The sequence below is a fragment of the Schistocerca serialis genome, chromosome 4 (assembly GCF_023864345.2).
Source record: "Schistocerca serialis cubense isolate TAMUIC-IGC-003099 chromosome 4, iqSchSeri2.2, whole genome shotgun sequence".
NCBI lineage: Eukaryota > Metazoa > Arthropoda > Insecta > Orthoptera > Acrididae > Schistocerca > Schistocerca serialis.
In genome coordinates, this window is record NC_064641.1 from 581,648,210 (window position 1) to 581,668,468 (window position 20,259).

A 20,259-nucleotide genomic window follows, 5' to 3' on the forward strand; every position below is an offset into this window, starting at 1 on the left:
CTCCGTATGCCACGGCAAACTGGCTGACACTGACGGCGGCGGTGCACAAATGCTGCGCAGCTAGCGCCATTCGACGGCCAACACCGCGGTTCCTGGTGTGTTCGCTGTGCCGTGCGTGTGATCATTGCTTGTACAGCCCTCTCGCAGTGTCCGGAGCAAGTATGGTGGGTCTGACACACCGGTGTCAATGCGTTCTTTTTTCCATTTCCAGGAGTGTAGTACAATTAAATTTTAGTTTATTAATAGTGTGAATGTTGCCAGGGAACGTTACATAGCGTCCTAAAAGTCTTTACAAGTTTCCGGAGCTTTTCTAATCTAACTTTCACAGCAACGTATTCTGTCTTTTTTCAAATCTTCTACTTACCATTTAGCTTTCTCAGTCTTCCTCGTATGTTTTCTAACAAAAAGAATCAAAACAAAATTGTTTAAAAATGCGTACAACTGAGGCAATGATGGTGCGTGTGAAGGGTGACTGCCACTGCCACTCGACCATGGTGACTGTAATTATCCCAAACGCAGGCTTTTATTCAACAATTAAAAAATATAATGTGATTAAAATCCTTAATAAACAACTATGTGATACAGAAGTATGGCTTACCTTGATACTATATAATCATTGGTACTTGAGCAGAAGCAGTGAAATGGCAGTTAATTCTGACCTGTAGTGTACCTTTGCTTGCACAACATTCTGTCTTTGCCAGTTGTTGTTGTGGTCTTCAGTCTGAAGACTCTCCATGCTACTATACACTACCTCTTCATTCTCGAATAACTACTACAACCTACATCCTTTTGAATCTTCTTATTGTATTCATGTATAGGGCTCCTTCTACTAATTTTACCCCCACCCCCTCCCCACATCCCTCCGGCATTAAGTGGTGATCCCTTGACGTCACGGAATGTGTTCTATCAACCGATTGCCTCTTCTAGTCATGTGACTCAAATTTCTTTTCTGCCCAGTTCTATTTCGCATTAGTTATGTGAGCCACCCATCTAATCTTCAGCGCCGCATTTCAAAAGCTTGTATTCTCTTGTTGTGTAAACTGTCCATGGTTCATGTTTCACTTTCATACATGGCTGCCCGACATACAAATACTTTCAGAAAAGACTTCTTGACACTTAAATTCATATCCGATGTTAATAAACTTATCTTCTTTAGAAACGCTTTTCTGATCATTGGTAGTCTGCATTTTATATGCTCTCTGCTTCGCCCATCATCAGTTATTTCGCTGCCCAAACAGTAAATCTCATGTAGCAGAATTCCTTAATTTCATCTACTTCGTGGCCATCAATCCTGATGTTAAGTTTCTCTCTGGTCTCATTTCGGCTACTTCTCATTACTTTCGTCTTCCTTCGATTTAATCTCAATCCATAATCTGTACACATTGCATTCAGCAATTTATGTAATTGTTCTTCAATTTCACTCAGGATAGTAATGTCATCACCGAATAGTATCAATGATATCTTTTCACCATGAATTTTAACTCCACTCCTGAACCTCTCTTTTATTTCCATCATCGCTTCTTCGGTATATGGATTGAACAGTAGAGGCGAAAGACTACATCCCTCCTTTACACCCTTTTTAATTCTAGCACTTCGTTCTTGGTCGTCTACTCCTATTATTCCGTCTTGGCTCTTGTAAATATTATATACTATACGTGTCTTCATATAGCTTACCCATATTTTTCTCAGAATTTCGAACATCTTGCACCATTCTACATTGTCGAAAACTTTTTCCAGGTCGACAAATCCTTTTTCTTTAGCCTTGCTTCCATTATCAACCACAACGTCAGGACTGCCTCTCAGCTGCCTTTGCATTTAATAAAGCCAAACTGATCGTCATCCAACACATCTTCAATTTTCTTTTCCATTCCTCTGTATATAATTCTTGTCAGCAATTTGGATGCATGAGCTGTTAAATTGATTATGCGATCGTTCTCGCACTTGTCAGCTCTTGCAGTCTTCGGAACTATTTGGATGATATTTTTCCGAAAGTCTAATGGTATGTCGTCAGACCCATACATTCTACACACCAACGTGAAAAGTCGTTTTGTTGCCACTTCACACTATGATTTTAGAAATTCTGATGGGATGTTATCTATCCCTTCTACCTTATTTGATCTTAAGCCATCCGAAGCTGACTTAAATTCTGATTCTAATACTGCGTCCTCTATCTCTTCTAAATCGACTCCTTTTTTTCTTCTGTCTTGTTAGACAAGTCGTCCCCCTCATAGAGGCTGTCAGTATACTCTCTCCACCTACCCGCCTTCTCCACTACATATAACAGTGGAATTCCCGTTGCACTCGCAATCTCTCCACCATTGCTTTTAATTTCACGGAAGGTTATTTTGACTTTCACGCTGAGTCAGTCCTTCCGGTAGTCATTTCTTTTTCGCCTTCTTGACATTTTTCAAGCAGCCATTTCGTCTTAGGTTTCTTGAGCTTCCTATTTTGTTTCACTCCTCAGTGACTTGTATTTCTGTATTCCTGAATTTCCCTGAACATTTTTGTACTTCCTTCTTTCATTGATCAACTGCAGTATCTCTTAGGTTTCTTCGCAGATACGTTCTACGTACCTATGGTTTCCTTTCCAACTTCTGCGACTGTCGTTTCTAGAGATGTCCATTCCTCTTCAACTGTGCTGCCTACTGAGCTATTCTTTATTGCTATATCGATAGCCTTAGAGAACTTCAAGCGTGCCTCGTCATTTCTTAGTACTTCCATATCCCACTTCTACGTAGATTGATTCTTTCTGACCAAGCTCTTAAACTACAGCCTACTCTTCATCACTACTACATTGTAATCTGAGTCTATATCTGCTCCTGGGTACGCCGTACCATCCACTACCTGAATTCGGAATCTCTGTTTGACCATTACGTAATCTAACTGAAATCTTCCTTTATCACCCGGCCTTTCCCTAGTATACCTCTTCTTCTTGTGGTTCTTGAACAGAGGATTCTCTATTACTAGCTGAAATTTATGACAGAACTCAATTAGTCTTTCTCCTCTCTCATTCCTCGTCCCAAACCCATATTTTCCAGTAATCCTTTCTTCCATTCCCTCCCCTACAACTGCATTCTGGTTGACCATGACTATTAAACTTTCATCTTCCTTTATGTACTGTATTACCCTTTCAGTATCCTCATATACTCCTTCTATCTCTTCATCATCAGCTTGTGACGTCGGCATATGTACCTGAACCTTCGTTGTCGGTGTTGGCTTGCTGTCGATTCTGATAAGAACAACCCTATCAGTGAACTGTTCACAATAACACACTTTCTGCCCTACCATCCTATTCGTAAGGAATTCTACGCCTGTTACCCATTTTCTGCTGCTGTTGGTATTATCCTATACTCATCTGAGCAGAAATCCTTGTCTTCTTCCCATTTCACTTTACTAAGCCCTACTATACCTAGATTGTGCTTTTGCATGTCCCTTTTCAGCTTTTCAACTTTCCCTACCACATTTAAGCTTCTGGCATTCCACGCCCCGACTCGTGGAATGTTATCCTTTCATTTTTTATTCAGTCTTTTCCTCATCGTCACCTCTCGCTTGGCAGTCCCGTCCCGGAGATCAGAGTGGGGGACTAATCCGGAATCTTTTGCCAATTGAGAGATCAACATGACCCTTTCTCAGTTACAGTCTTGCGGATACACGTTACTTGTTTTTAATGCAGTGGTTTCCATTGCCTTCTTCATCCTCATGCCGTTGATCATTACTGATTCTTCCTCCTTTAGGGGCAGTTTCCCACCCCAAGGACAAAAGAGTGCCCTGAACCTCTGCCAGCTTCTCTATCCTTCTGGACAAGGCCGTTGGCAGAATAAGGATGACTTCTTATGCCGGAAGTGTTCGTCTCAAAATGTTCATTATTAATCTAAATTTAAGCAGTGGCGGGATTCGAACCTGGGACCAATGATGTTTTGATTACCAATCGAAGACGTTATCCCTATGTCAATGAAAATTACCTGATGCATTTCACCTAGATGATCAAACATTTTATTGGTAGAAGACCGATTACTGCATCATGATATCACAATGAATGTACCGCCCTCTTCGTGCATTCTTTGTTCTTGTCTCACCTTCTTAATCTTTACCGAAATGTCACTTTTTTGTTGTACCTGAACATTGTTAATCAACTTTTGATCTGTAACTCTACCACAAATTTTAATAACTTCCCCACCCACTTTTGCCTTCAGATGGTTCGCATCTCTTTATTATTGCCTCCTCCCAAAATCTTATCTAACTTTCCACCTGAACCTAACTGAACTGCTTGAATTTATTTCAAACTCTTTTGATTTGGATTTTCTGTTCGTATTCAGTGTCCAGTTTGCCTATACAGCATTCAATTCTTTATTCGATAGCTCCACACCTTGCAAATCTTTTACTTACTGTCAAAATTTACCCCAACTAAGGAAATTCCTTGCCAAATCTCTGTACACTTCACCTTTTTCATTGCCCTCTTGTCGTCCTTCTAGTTTTTCATCATATTCATTAATTGACTCATCCTATCATCTTGTCGATTACCCCTTCAATTTTTACTGGACCTCTTTCTTATCTTACTCCCCCCTCCCTACCCTCCCGACTGTAAATTGGTATCGTCTCTTTCACTTCTAGGTTTACAACTTTTTCTCTGATGTATTCCTTAGGGACGTCCTTATTTTTGTATTTGATTGCCCATTGTCATCGAAATCGTTCCAGATCCTGTTTCTCCACCTGCCATACTTACATTTGTACAGGATGGCTCGAGTGGAATGTGGGGAGCATGTGTGAGGGTAAATGAAAGTAAAAAAAATCCAAAAAACTCTATCGTTTTTTGCCGATTCGGACTATTGTGGAAAGCTCCAGGAAGGGTATAGATTTACCATATGCGAGTCGCATGGACGACAGTGGTTTGTAACTAGAAGCTTAGACAATTTTAAAGAAATGTGATATTTTACGGATGTAAGGCGAAGGCAAGAGTTGAAGGCGAAGGCGAAATTTGAAGGCGAAAGTAGAATATCAGAGTAAAAGGCAGATGCTTGTCACACGAGAGACAAACCGGCAGATGGAATAAAGGCATCTGCTCTCTAGCGGTGCTGATGTCCAAGAGAGGCAGGGGTAGATGGCTTAAGCCCTGGAGGAGATCAAGAACACAAGAAAGTGAGATTCATAGATGTCTCTCAACCAGCAGACGTTGCATGCAGTCACCTGACTTCTCAGCTACTACTTAGTTAATCATAGTATGCTGGACCATCAGCTTTTTGGTACGGATCTGTACTGCCCGTGGACTTTCTTCTGTCAGGTCAGCACTCATATAGCAGCGTGTAGTATAGCTGGATGGTATTACTAGGTACTGAATGTAAAAAAAACTGATAGAAAGACAATAAAAATGATTAACAGCTGAAGATGTACATGCAATTAATGGGCTGTACTTGTCGTTCCACCTTCCAGCAAACGTCGTCTTGCTTTCACCTTCGTCAACTGTGGCTTTTCTATGTGTCATTGCTGTAATCCTGCTTGAGCATTGCTAGTGATGTTTCTTCTACTTTAGACGTTAAAAATCCAAAGATTACGCTTAATTACAACTGGTTTCTTAAAAGGAGGAGTTTTATCTCTCTACATCAGTACCTCCCATCTCCATCCATATGCTCCTTCTCCCATCCTCTGCCAATTTCCTCCTCCTCACTCTCGCTGTCCACCTCCTCTCCATTCTCCCTGTTCTTCTCCTCCTTTTTCATTTCTCTGTTGATTTCCTTCTCTTCCCTTTCTCTGTCCATTCCCTCCTCCTCCTCTCTCGTTTCATCTCGTCCAAACCCTCCCCCTCCCTGCCCATCTCTTCCTTCACTCATCTCTGTCGATTTCCTCCTTTCCTTTCTCTGTCTATCTCCTGCTCTGGTCTCTCCTCCTCCTCGCTGTATGTCCATCTCCTCCAACCCCCCTCCACTCATCTCTCTCCAAACTATCATGCTCACCCATATTGGAGGCTGGTGGTCCTTACCTTCACAGTATTTTTTCCAGATCGTTACTAGTATGAGTACGAAATTTGGTAGAAATCTTCCAAGGTTTTAGGATGAACTTCACACCCATGGCTTTCCCGCCTACACACATGTCAAATATATTTCACACACATTTAACGCGTATTTGTACACGCACTTCTCCTGTATCTCTAGCGAATTTTGCCAGCAGTTTCGTTTTCACGGAACTCGGTGTTTGTCATGTCGTATGTCTTGAAATATGCGCTACACACTCTCACAATTTTGCAGGTACTTCCAGTGATATATGTGACTACTGTCAGCGAGATGTACTCTGAATAGAGTTAGTACTAAGGAAATAATACATTAAGATGCCTTGCATGATGCGTCAGTCTTTTACGCATATCAGTGTTTGTGACGCCATATGCTTGGTATATGCAGTCGCGGGCACATTAGCCCTGAGTGTTCGACGATCAGAGGGTTGGCTGTCCTCCGTAATTAAAAAAAAAGAACTAATGAAGTATTCGACGATAAACTTAAAGGGGTGGCATCAGACGACCGTCTAGACCAAATGTCGAAAACAATGACTGATAATATGAAGGAGAGAAAAGGTAAAGCGCTGACCTGGAAACCGAGCGATCATGGCATCGAGTCCCTGCCGGACCACGGATTCTTTAGTCTGCGTTTTAACCTAGCCTTCACCTGTGAACGGCGCGAGGAGTCGCCAGAAGCAACACATGGTTCGGATTCCACGTTAAACTTGGATAACTGGAGTAGATTATGGAATACAAGTTGCCGAAGTAGCATCCAATAGAAAGACCTATGCCAGGGCACTATGGCACCCGAAATTATAATTATTATCATCCTGAAGTATGTGGAGTACAGTGACATACTTTTTCCGGTACATTAAGCGGTATATGTGAATACTGTCTGTAAAATGGTCACGAATACAGCTAGAGTAACGTATTAAAGCAAAACATGATGCATCATGCCGCAGTTTTATGGCATGAACGATAAAAATGTATTAAGCGATAAACGTTTTTCCCTTCATCATTTTGTGGTGGTTGTCACCGAGGAAAACTTTATTTAATCCTTGAAATTATGAGTGAACTTCGTTGTAAGTTACGACGTGCTCTCATTCCCAAGAACTGAGTGACTAAAGTACAGGTAATGGCGCTTCGTGGATACACTGCTTTTTCACCTTCACTCCCAACCCTTTGATAGGTTGGTGGTTCTTACCCCCAGCGTTTCTCTCTGGGCAGTAAATGATACGTAAACCGAGTTTGTTTTATCGATCCATTGGTTTAGGAGGAGGTGTGGAACACACATACATACATTCATACCCATTTTTATCTATAATACTAACTGCATTGTCCAGTTAAGAGAAGAAGAGAAGAAGAGAAAAAAATTAACTTTCTTGTGTAACATGGAAAAAGCTTCTTTTCCATGTATTTGTGAAAACACCTTTATAATAAAAGGATACTGTATAAATGGCTACTGTTTTCGCCTACAGCCGTTTGCCCTTCGCACTTGATAGCTGCCATAAGCGCTGCGTAGTTCCAGGTATTTTCTTAAGTTGACTCGAATGAAGGAGTGTCTTAGTAGTAAAGAGTAAAATATGTATTAAAACTTCATATGTGCTGTGACATTTTTTCACACATCTCAGTGTTTGTTAAGTCATTTATCCTCAGCTATGTGTGGTACCATGGTATAATTTTTAGATGCATTTAGGTGTAAATTTGAATACTGTCTGTGAAAAGTATTGCGAATAGAGTAAGTAGCGTACAGGTAATAATTTCAAACGTCGTGCATTGTGTGGCAGTTTACCACGTATCTCACATTTTTGACGTCATATCTCCTGAACTGTACTAGACAGATGGTTCTTATCCCCACAGCGATTGTTTTCTGTCAATACGGGATAAGTGCACAAAGTTGGTTGAAATCAGTCCAGTGGTTTAGTAGGAGATGTGGAACATGCACATATAGACGCATACGAATTTATGCACTTATTTTGATAATATGCATGGAAAATGCAGAGATTCTATTGAGGCTTATAAACAGAAACTGAAGCATGTTCTTCCATTACTGTAGAAATGTACCCATAATAGAAGATCACAAGCTGTAGGAATATGTTGATGTTCCTTCTATTACTTGACTCTAGAGTGACGTAATGTATTGCCAAAATTTTCACGAGTTGTCTCGATATTACAGCTTCTGAGCTTGTCAGAAGTCTAGTGTCCAGCATCGATTTCATCTGGACTTTAGGCTCGACATTTGTTTCTTGCGACCTGATAAGACAACGTAACAGCTATTCCGTGTGGCATGAATTCCATTAATCTTGGGTAGCTTTCCGGAGGTATGTGGCAACCGATGTCTACTTAGAGGTCACTCAGTGCCTGTAAATTACTGACCGGTAGCTTCTGCGTGAGGGTCTGGCTCCCGATGTTACGTCGGACTCAGATCATCTGTAGCCCGATGTTGAACAACTTTTACTATAAACAGGCTACAACGAAACACTCGGGCCTGCACCAGCAATTTTACTCTGTCATCAAATAAGCTGCAGATGCCCGTCAACCTGCTTTACAGAGCGGGTAACCACCGATATCCACGTACTGTGAGGAGGCTCAGAGATCCCACACCTTGTCGCTTACTCTTGCTTTCACCACCATTCAACTGCTTTCCATAAATGCCCCAGACAGTAGCACCCGAATAGCTCCCCAGTGTCGCCGTATATGAGATGCTCGATCCCAGGCGCTGGATAAGAATACGTCCTTTGTGCAAGTCGCTTACGTCACTGGATTTCCCCAGTTGTGGCGCATATCGTCCATAGAATGATTTCCCGTTTGTCTCTTCTCTACTTATACATTTTCCTTGACACTTCACTGGGTCCCAACGCCACCAGACGGCCTTCATTCTAGTAGAGGGCAGTGCTCGTGATGTTGTAGCACGTCACTGTTTCTAGAACTGGCTCCACGAGTTTACGTGAGGCCAAACGAGAAGCTTCCCGGAGAAATAAACAGCGAAATTTACAAGCTAGCTGCGCGAGATGTGTGCGCTACGCGTCAGACGATAATTTTTTATCTACTGCTGTTTTATTATTATTATTATTATTCGGTTTTTTGGACCATTAATGTCCACAATGGTCAGATGCAGCACGCCTCGAATTCCTCTCCTTCTTCAAACTCTTTACTTTAAAGTAACACTTACTCCCAACATTCTTAATTGTGTGTTTCCTCTCAACGACTCGTTGTTCTATTATGAAGATTACCATGTTTTCTTCTGTGTAATAGTTTTGACGTACTTCTTTCCTATCTGATTATTTTGAGTGACTTCCAAATTTTAATTTACGGTATGTAGAATTATTCACTTTTCTCACAGGCCATGATTTAGCTCTGTACTACCCTCGTGCCAGACGTACGTTCTCAGAAATTTCTTTCTCACATTACAACCTATGTTCGATGATAGTGGTTTGTTTTGGAGGGAAATAATGTCTTCTCCTCTAAACAAAAAGAATTATTAACTTTTCTCCCAGGCCATGATTTAGCTCCCTACTACCTTCGTGCCAGACGTACGTTCTCAAAAATTTTCTTTCTCAAATTAAAACCTATATTCGCGAATATTGGGTCCTTTTTGGAGGGTTCAAATGGTTCAAATAGCTCTGAGCACTATGGGACTGAACATCTGAGGTCATCAGTCCCCTAGAACTTAGAACTACTTAACCTAACTAACCTAAGGACATCACACACATCCATGCCCGAGGCAGGATTCGAACCTGCGACCGTTGCAGTCTCGCGGTTCCGGACTGAAGTGCCTAGAACCGCTCGGCCACCGCGGCCGGCCCTTTTGGAGGGAAATAATGTCTTCGCCTCTGCTGGTTTACTTATTATGTGCTCTTTAGTTCGGACATTATCCATTATATTGCTGTTTTCTGGCTACTGTCAACCCAAATTCTCTGCGCAGTAGGGTGTTCACCCCATTCAGCGGATCCTGAAATTCATCTCCACTTTTTTCGAAGCGACAAACTTCTGCAGCAAATATTAATACTGATATTTTTTCGACGAGTGCGGTGAAGTAGTAGTGAACAAACTAGACTCGCATTCGGGAGGACGACGGCTCGAAACCGCGTGCAATTTCCCTAAATCGCTTCAGGAAATGCCGCGATGATTCCTCTGAAAGGGCACAGCCGATTTCCTTCTCCATCCTTCCCTAATCCGAAGTTGTACTCTATCTCTATTGAGTTGTTCGTCGACGGGACGTTAAAAAATAATTCCTCCACCTTCGACATTCTGTCACTCTAAGTTTTAATCTGATTTCTGATCCTTACGTTTATTTATTCATTGCTTCCTTAATATACAGGTTCAACAGAATAAGAGAAATACTACATTCGTGCATTACACTCTATCTAATCCTACCGCTTGTGTTTGAAGTCCATACTTATTTCTTCTACATTTTTCTAGTACAATTGTGTATTATGGACCTCCCTTACAAAGTATATCTGTTTTCCTGGATATTTCTAAGCTCTTGCATAACTTTACATTGTCGAACGCTTTTCCTAGGTCGACAAGTCCTTAGAAAATATTTTCATTTTTCAGGACCATTGCTTCAGTCAGCAAGCATAACGTTGAAAGTTCCTCCCTCAAGCCTTAGTTTGCTTAAAGCCAAATCTGACATCTGCCAAATATTTATTTTTTCATTTTTTTCCTTTCTGTGTTATTCTAGTCAACAAACTTCAGTTTATGAGACGTCAATCTGTTTGTGCGATCCCGCGTTACATGCTTCCATCTTCATGACTGCGTGACCCATATTCTTCGGAAATTGCGATCATCATCACCATACGTTCTGCACACGAACTCGAATAATCGTTTAATTTTTACCTTTTAGAACTTACGAAGAAATATTATCTAGTGTTCCTGCCTCGTCTGGTCCCATTTCTTCCAAAGCACTGTGAAACATCGGCTCTCACACTGGATCCTTACATCATCCGGACTTAACGCTTATTTATTATCATATCACTGCAGGACAACTATTCCTTCTCACAGAGGACGTCAACGTCTTTTGCCATCTGTCTGCTCTCTCTTCTGCATTTAACATGCAAATTCTATTTTCATTCTAAATTTTGACCCCGCTGCTTTCAAATTCTCCTGAAATTATTTTTCTTTTATATTAACTTGATCTTTTCCTTCCGACGTTCATTTATTTTTCCATTTCTCCGTTTCTTTCAGCCATGTCGCTTTAGTAGCTTTATAAATACAGAAAATCAAAAAATGTGTTGAAAAAAAATCACTCACGTAATTAACAAATTGTTAATTTTAAGTCTGAGATTAGCAAAAATTGCTGACATACCATATGGCAGAGGCTCAACGTGATTCTAAGACTAGATTTTTAGCGGAAGGATGTTGTGCCAAATCCAGAAATTGTTACCTAAGGCAGTTTACAGGTGAAGACCATGTGATTCTACTACATCCAGTGCTCAATCTCTACAATGTGTCGTCAAAACCTAAATCATTTGGGATCATCTCTTCGATGCCAACAAAGTGAGTCGTAGTGATGAAATGACGCCATTAAGATTAGCAATGTCTCCGTGGAGCAATACAAAGTGGCAAATGACATCTGACGTTATTCGCCTACGAAGATGGTGGGACCACGCTGCATTGAAGATACGCGCACAGCATGCCATGGCTGTTCGTCATGCTTCCACCAGCAATCAGCAGATTGCTTATGATCAATGTTTTTGGATTTGCTCTTTAACATTACGTACGGCAACCAAACCTTTTGTGTCATGACTTTAGCGCAACACGGCGAAACCGGTCACAATTAAAACAGCTAAGGTGGTTTTCTTTAATCATTATCACTGATATCGTGATCGAAGTTAATACTGTGAACATCAAGTTGTAATTAAATTTTTAAATAAGAGGTCTCTAAAATTGTTACTAGTAGCGTGATTTGAGTTTTCCCAAATCTGAGTTCTACCTGATCCCATTTACCTCGAATTACCGTGGTTTTATTGTACAAGTGCTACACAAACAAGTTCTCTGGTCGTGTGATGATAAACATGTACATTAAAAATACTGCATTTAACCAGAATAATTTAAATGCTTAAACTAATTAGGGTAACAAATTTCAATATTTTCATTTTACAGGTCAGCTGCTGGATTTATTGTATTCACTCTACTTTTTTCCAACAAAAGTTTCGGCGCGAATCCTTTTGTTGCATACTTCGGACAAGGATCCCTGCAACTGGCTGGTTCATATGTGGCTCACGCTGTCGGAAACAGGTTTGGGAGACGGATAACACACTGTCTCGTACTACTGGCTGCAGGCTGCTTGTGCATCATTCTCGTATGCTTAACCGCAGGTATCTCATGGTTTAGTACTTTCTTCCACGTTTCTTATCACAAATTGCTTACAAATATCTGTAGGGGAAATGAGCATGCAATTTCATTAGATTGCACTCTGGAAGTATTTTTTTTTTTCAAAATTCTTTAACATGTACATATTTAGCACTGTGTTATGGTAACAGAGTTGCGCTTTTCCAGCATCTTCAGCCCAGTGGATCATAACAACACTGTGCCTGGTACTACTGCTCTGCTGTAACACTTCACATTCACTCACCAACCTGCAGAGCTTGGAATTACATCCAACGAGTTTACGCCAGATAGGCATCGCAATTGAATACACCTTTGTTCAATGTACTATGAGTGTTCCACCTTATATTGCGCACGTGGTATGTACGCAGATGGTTATTTACTTAAAAATAGTTACGGTAGTACGTATACAGATTCATGCAGTATCATATTTTGGATGCACTGTGACATAAACGTGGCTCATCTGATATGTAAAGACTACCGTCTGTTGTTAACGTAAACTCATCAACTGTGTAAAACCTCACTGATGATAGCTGAAAATCACGATTTAAAAATGGCAGGCAAGACAAATGAATTTCATATTTGAATATTTTTTAAGGCTACTATACTTGTTTTCTCCTCATATGCAAAGTCACAATTTCAGCCCGGTAGATTAGACTTCATCTTCCAAAAATAATAAATAATTATATCACCATCATTCATTAGGGAAGCTACAGCGTCAGCACGAAACAGACAGATTTCAAACCTTCCTCAATATCTCTCGTCTTTTTTCCCTATTATCAAAGTTTCTGAGCCTTACTTAACTACAGTCCAAATAGTTTTCGTAATCTCTTTCTTGCAGTCATTGTTATTGTCTCTGTTATTAGTAAGCGTTGTATTTTCTGAAGTCTTCTTTTTCGTTCCCTCTCCTTTTTCCAACTTCTCTATCACAGCTTCCATCTTCTACAAGAATGCTTCTTATGTGAAGCAGTTCACATCTTCAAATATCTGTCCTCCACCTGTTTTAATTATTTCGCTGTTTTTTTTCATTAGCTTTGGTTTGAACACGTTTATAAATATTCAAATTCTTTACCCTATTTCTCAAATTGTCCCCACTGTTTTTAAAGATCTTCTTTGCTTTCGGTTAACACGTAATGATGTGCATATTTAATAGCTTTCACTTTGTCTCGTCGTACACTCATTTTCACTATGTTGTTCGAGGTCATTGAGAAAATACTAAAGAGACCTAGAGTAGTGGAATAACCCTATATCACACATCTCTAATAACTAATGTATCAAATTATTCAGGCTCGAGTTTCACCGTTTCTCCCTATTTTATATATAGTTTTCTTGTTAATCTCCTGTCCTTACAATCTATTACTAATTAATTTAGTATTTCTAAGATTATTTTTCATTTTATTAAAACAACAGCATTTTCATAATAACTCGATTAACCTTGCATAAGCTTTCCATCTTCTCTATATCCTGATGCTCCAAAGTCTTGTTTCTTGGTTCTATTGTATGCTGGATTCAAAATTATCTTCTGACGGTTTGTTCATTCTTCTTTCATATCCCATATATTGTTAGTGGAAGACACGTTACAAATATACTGCACGACTCAATTAAAAGGTAACAGGGAAAGAAGAAGTAATATCGTCAAATCAAAGAAGCGAAACGCAGAGCATCACAATATTTCAGAGCTACAATGTGCAGCGCAATTAAAGGATCACTTTTTCGAAAGCCAGGCAACTAGAATCATAGGTTCGTCAAGTGATTTCCCGCCTGCATGCCCCTACGACTGCTTCGAAAGTTTCCTCTGTAATGGCATATTATTGAAAGTGTCAATAAATGTGGGCGGGTGGCACTGAGGCCGTCAAACCAGGCGGTCTTAGAGTGATTCTTTGCCGTTTTATTCACACACGAGTCAATGTGGCACTCCCCCTGCGACAACACAACAGGAGGAAACAAAACATCAGGGCTGAAAATGCATAAGTACCCTTTCCTGCTTCGTGTTCAAATTTCGCCGAATGGTTTTAAATGGTTCTTAGTGGTTCCAACCTGTAGACGAGGGCAAAAATTAGGGTCACACTGCATTCCAAAGGGCTGCGATCACGTTCAGTAGGGACACAGCACAACAATTTCCATAGGGAAGGGCTGAAACCTGCTGGGTTGTCAACAATCTCAAAGGTTGTCAAGAACATCGTGTTGTTGCTCATCGCACTGCGAAATATCGTTTTCGACTGCGAAATGTGTAGGAATCAGTGCCCCAAGCAAATGGGCGGTTTAACACACTTTATGCCTCCCCCTGAGGCATTTTCGTGTCGATTCTTGCACCTCACATAAAATTTTGGTCTTTGGCCTGTTTTTCACGTTTGTCGGCACCTCGTTATTTGGACCGGTGTCGAGCCAGAGGCTGACGTTACAGGGCGCCACGCTTTTGCACTATTGCACGGGAAGGCTGTAGACATCTCTGCGCAAAATTTCGTATTGATTCAACGAAATACAAGACAATTACTTGATTTAGAAAAAGTTATCCTTTAATTATGTGTAGCAGAGTAGTTCTGCAATATTTGTACTGTTTTGTATCGTCGACCTGGGGGCTGGCTCGGCTCCCCACGTCCGAAAGCGACCACAATACTACTCTCCGCTATTCGGGTTTGTCGGTTTGAGGACCGCAATATCTTGAGAAAGTTTCCTCGGGAATCTCGTGCACAGTATATTTTGTTTGTAGAGAAATACAGTGTATGTATGGCATCTCCTAAAATCTTCAACATCTTTTGTAACGTGTGGTATCACCAGCCCCCGTCTTTCTTTTCCTGAGATCTGCCATGTATTTTTTAACTTGTTCTTTTGTGATATTTGCACCATACCAGTCGTCGCACATTCTTTGTATTCTTCTGCTTCTACTTATTCCTCTAATTCATTTCTCTCGCATACTTCATTATGAGGGTCAAACAATTCTTCTGCATAATGGCTTCACATCATTTTAATAGTTCTGTGACTCTATGCTTTCCTTTAATTACTTACCATTCCTGTTATGGCTGTTATTTTTTATTTGCTCTTTGTCATGTGTCTGTCCATTTCATAGATTGCACTGTGATTCTATTCAATCTACACATAATACGTGTGTTATCCTTATCATACTATTGTTCATGGTGACGTTTTCTTCCAGTATGTGCATTAACATTATTTCATTTCCTCCTATCATTCCGTTTTCTTTCATCGATTCTCAGATTCTTTCATTTGAAGATTTATTATTGTCGATTTTTTTCACAAAATCATCTTCTATGTTTCTAACACCGCTCCTTTCAGTATTAACTATTCAAATCTGTGTTGTTTTGTAATCCTAGATATTTTGGTACTGCCCTCAGTGCAGAATATGGCAGCAGTTGTTCCTCGATGTTGACACCAGTAGGACATGATTCTCACACTTCCAATATTTTTGTAGAACTCTTAGTTGAATAGCCTTCAAGTCTGTTTCTTTGTCGTATTCGTTCCTTCAGCACTCGTCGAGAAGAGCTAAACACTTTTGTGTGTCACATGTACATTCTGGTTAGAGATACAGTGATATCAAAAAATTGTATCAGTGACACTCAGGTTTAAAAACACTTGTTATTTTGGCATTGATAAAACTCGCTCTAATAGGTGCTAACATTTAATATTACGAAATCATTAGTATATTATTGAGTCGTTCAACATACTTGGAGTTCCTCATTCATTATGAGCACTAACAACAACAAGCGTGTTTGTGTACTGTTTTTGTTTATATCTGTATTTTCATCAGATAAAATACTGTTAAACATAGATATTATTTAGATGCGAGTATATGACGTTGATTCCTTTTTCTACAGGGAAAAACTTATGGAATGTACATCGTATTCGGCGTACTAGCAGCTGTGACCCTAATTATGTCTGTTTTGATGTCATTTGTGCCGGAGTCATTTAATGAGAATCTTCCGGAGACAAACCAAGATATTTCACTCTTTGGAAAGAAGCAAAAGTACTGGAGTCTTCCAAGCAGAAAGTCAAATGAATCAGAGAACACGACGTTGTAGAATTTTGATGCCCAGGACATGATCTCTGGAAAGTGTTTCGAGGAACTCTGACCGAAAAATGATTAAAGAAATTTTGTGACGAGAGTAAACTTGTAGATAAAATGAGAGCAATTCGAACTGGAAATGATAATACGACAACGAATCAAGTGGTATAATGGAAATGTGATCAGACGAACCAATTACATGCACAAAAGAGGTGGATACAGATTCAGAACAGGTAGAACACAAACCTGACGATTCTAGCAGCTTATACACTGTACACCATGCAAACCATGTTATATTTATTAAAGTGTCACACTTTTGTCTCTGATTTCTTATTATGTTTTATTATTATTTAATTAAATTTTCACATGTATATACCAGTATCTGAGTGGTGTCTGTCTGACAGACATTGCACCCTGACGTTTGCTTCAGTGCAGTTGCACTGAGTTGCAGCGTGCGATGAGTTGGAAATTTTAGTCTGTCAGGCAGAAGCGGTAACGGCAACCGCGTATGAAAAGCGGTAAATCCGGGTTCGAGTTCCGGTCTGGCACAAATTTTGAACTTCCGCCATTGCGTTCTCACAATGCCATGTGTGGCTAGAAGTCACTAATTCCCTCCCATCCCTTCCCTTTCTTTGCCCATTCTCAACTTCATACAGATTTTCACTCGTTTACAACTGTTGTATCCTACTTTTGAGGCTAATACGTCTATGAAATTATACCATGCTTTAAGACATAGAAAAAATTTTGTCGATGGAAAACGAATACATCGAAAAACATTGCATCACACAAATATATTAACGACAAAACAGTGACATTACCAAAACTAGTAATAAAAATTTTAGTAGTAATAGTGTAGGTCGATCCAGAAAGTACTCACAGACAAACACTGAGAGGTTTCCTGGATGACTTCTCAGTATGGTAGCTGGAATGATTGCAACATTAGCTAGCCCTTAACTCAATATCAAATTTGTGTAATTTCACTTTCGCCACGATTAGTGTTTAATGTGTTCCTCTTAAGGAAAACACTCAGGCAATAAGAAGGGCAGTTTTATGCTTCGTATTTACTATAAATATTTCCGGTCAGTTGTATTTTTCTGATCTATAATTAAAAACAGTCTGGTGCGCGTATACCTGAACGCCTGTATTCTGAAGAGTATGGCTTAATTTTTGCATTTGTAGTATGCCATTTTAGCTACCCTAGTAGTTGTAGCCTCGACAATCTATTTATGTAAGAAGTTGAATGTTCCTGGGTACCGCATCTTCCGCAATCATTCAGGGAACTTCCACGCAAAAATTTGCTGATTTTTTGTTTGGAGTAACTCTTACTGAGTTACCAGGATAATAAATTGAATATCTTCGGATATTTTTATTTTATTTGTTTATTTAACCTGTCCTGATTAGGGCCTTCAGGTCTTCTCATACACCGGACCAAGGCTCCACACATATGCTACCTCTTTTACATCGTAGTTTCTTAAGAAATAACAATTTAGATATGACAAATACTAACAATAATAACTATGACAGTAATAATGACTGTGACAGATATAAAAAGAATTTATAGATGTAGATGTTTCCTGAAACAGCGAATTCTGGGAAAACGAAATTTCCGGTGACCATACTAGGTAAGGATAGAGGGAAATGAGGAAGATATGGTCGAAAACAAGTAAGCATAGGGGTATCGAGTGCGTATAGGGCAATAGTAGTCATTGTCGTTGCTTCATTAGATATATCAGTGACTGTTATCTGAAGCTGGGGATGTTATTAAGTTCTCTAATATAATACGGGAGGCTATTAAGGAGTTGGTACCTGCTACTGAGACGGACTTCGAGAAAGTAGCTAACGATGGATTGGGACAGAAAGAATTTTGCTCCTGATGTGTTTCTGCCATGTTGTTCAGACAAGAATGTTAAGGTCAAGGAGAGATATGAGGGTCAGTGTACGCTGATATGACAGAAGAGAAAACCGAGGGTATGAAAATCTGTGCACTTCTCTGCACACAGCCAGGATGGCTGATGTAACAGAAGAGAAAACTAGGGTATGAAAATCTGTGCACTTCTCTGCACACAGCCAGGATAGCTGTGCATTCGATGTGAAATATGATCAAAAAGTCGAACATCACAGATATACTCAACACAGGCATTCATAACCAGTTCCGGACGCCATGAACTTTCCTGAGAAAGATCTTTCTGGATAACATCGCTGTAATCAATAATTGAAAGTATAAAGGCTTGTACATGTTCTTTTTCACATCAGGAGGGAAGAGATTTTTATACTTTTGTAGGACTTGGAGAGATCCTGAAGTCTTCCTGCATAATGCAGTCACGTACTCAGTTCAGTTTAAATTTCCATTTATTGTTACTCTTAGACACTTTGATGGGGAAGAGAAGTTGATATCTGTCCCATTTAGGGTTAAAGGTTGTAGGTATTACATATATATTTTGACTAAGGAGCCTAAAATGACCAACTAGCGCCTCTTGGATTTAGAATGGGTTCATTTTTAACCCTATATTCTGTGCCAATTTTGAAAGTGCGTGCAGGTTAACACTGAGATTCTCGGTAGCTGTCTTCAGGTTTATTGGTTCTGCACTTTGATACACTTGGAGGTCATCAGCGTACATGTGGTATTTGCAGCAGGGCTAAAACTGATGACACATCGTTGACAGGCAATGAAAAGAGCATGGAACCTAATACCGAAACCAGGGCGACCTCGTGATACTACTTGCCTCAGTTGTCACTTTATGCTGCCAGATATGATGCGTAGCTGCCAAAACGTTAGGTAAGAGTGAAATCATTGCATTGCACTCGGCGAGAAATTTAGGCTGCTAATTTTAGCAAGTAAAATGTCAAGATCGACAGTGTCAAAGACTATGGTTTAGTCTAAGGAGCACATGATAGTCGCCTCTTGTTCATCCATGGCAAGTTTCAGATCATCTGTTACCTTTATTAAAGCACTTGTTGCGTTGCGAGTTTGGTTTTTGTCAAGAAAATGTATCTGTGTATGTGACCACATCGTCAGTGTGTAAAAGTCTCCAATGTTACGGCCAATATTGCAAATGGCCTCACTCAGGGTGATTTTTCCAACTGTTGAATAAGAGAAGTTTTGGTTCATGGGTGTTATAGTAATCTGGTAAGGTACCGAGGATGAGAAGGAAGGGTGTTAGTGGTCGTTTGCTGGTGTTTACAATGTTTTCTTTTCATTGGTGAAAATTTACGCTCTTGATTGGTGCTTGATTAACTGCTTGCCACTGGTCGAAATAGACAAGTGAGAAATGGCAAAATTGTTGAAATAAAGGGAGGTCTCGATCGCGCAGTTCCTTGTTAAGTGTTAAGCGTTTCAAAATTTCATCATCAGACTGAAGCTGTGGAATGAAGTGTAGAAGAAAATTAACGATGGCAAATATATACGTAATAACATAAGTATGCATCTAAGTATTCCACAGTACAGAAATTTAAATTAGCATCTAACTTACATTAAAGTCAAACTTCAGTAAAAAAAACTCACGTAAGTGAGTACATGCACGTAATACAATACAGATCTCATCTCATGTTGGCATATTTCACAGTGCCGTTCTCTATCCGAACAGAACTAATGCCAAACTGACAAGCAACACTACCCAAGTGCAACTGGCCGATTTCGATTCACTTCGAATATTATGTAGTTTAGGTGAATATACCAGACACGTATTATTTTATACGTGCCCATACGGCCGCTGAAGTGGTGGAAACCCTTCCGAAGAAAACTCAGTTGTTATCTTCGTGAACACATACCGTCGAAATAGTAGGAGATATAAGAAAAATGTTCAGACATGACTTCCATAGTTGCTGCTGTACTGTACAACCGCGCAATCACATCTTTAAACGTTTTGATGTATTTCGAAATCCTCTTCTCATCTCACAATTTTTGAAATGGTAAACGTTTATGCGTAGT

The 20,259-nt window shown here is 39.9% G+C and overlaps 1 protein-coding gene across 3 annotated transcripts in view; it reads left to right on the plus strand.

The window, feature by feature from the left end:
• LOC126474039 (solute carrier family 22 member 7-like) overlaps positions 1–16,657 on the plus strand; it is a 151,606-nt gene extending 134,949 nt beyond the window's left edge. For all 3 annotated transcript variants that reach the window (XM_050101449.1, XM_050101451.1, XM_050101450.1), the window contains exons 7-9: positions 12,089–12,303; positions 12,485–12,672; positions 16,144–16,657. In XM_050101449.1, the coding sequence (XP_049957406.1) occupies positions 12,089–12,303; positions 12,485–12,672; positions 16,144–16,347 (607 nt within the window). In that variant the 3' untranslated portion in view covers positions 16,348–16,657. The remainder of the gene's footprint in view (positions 1–12,088; positions 12,304–12,484; positions 12,673–16,143) is intronic.
• The last annotated feature ends 3,602 nt before the right edge of the window (positions 16,658–20,259 follow it).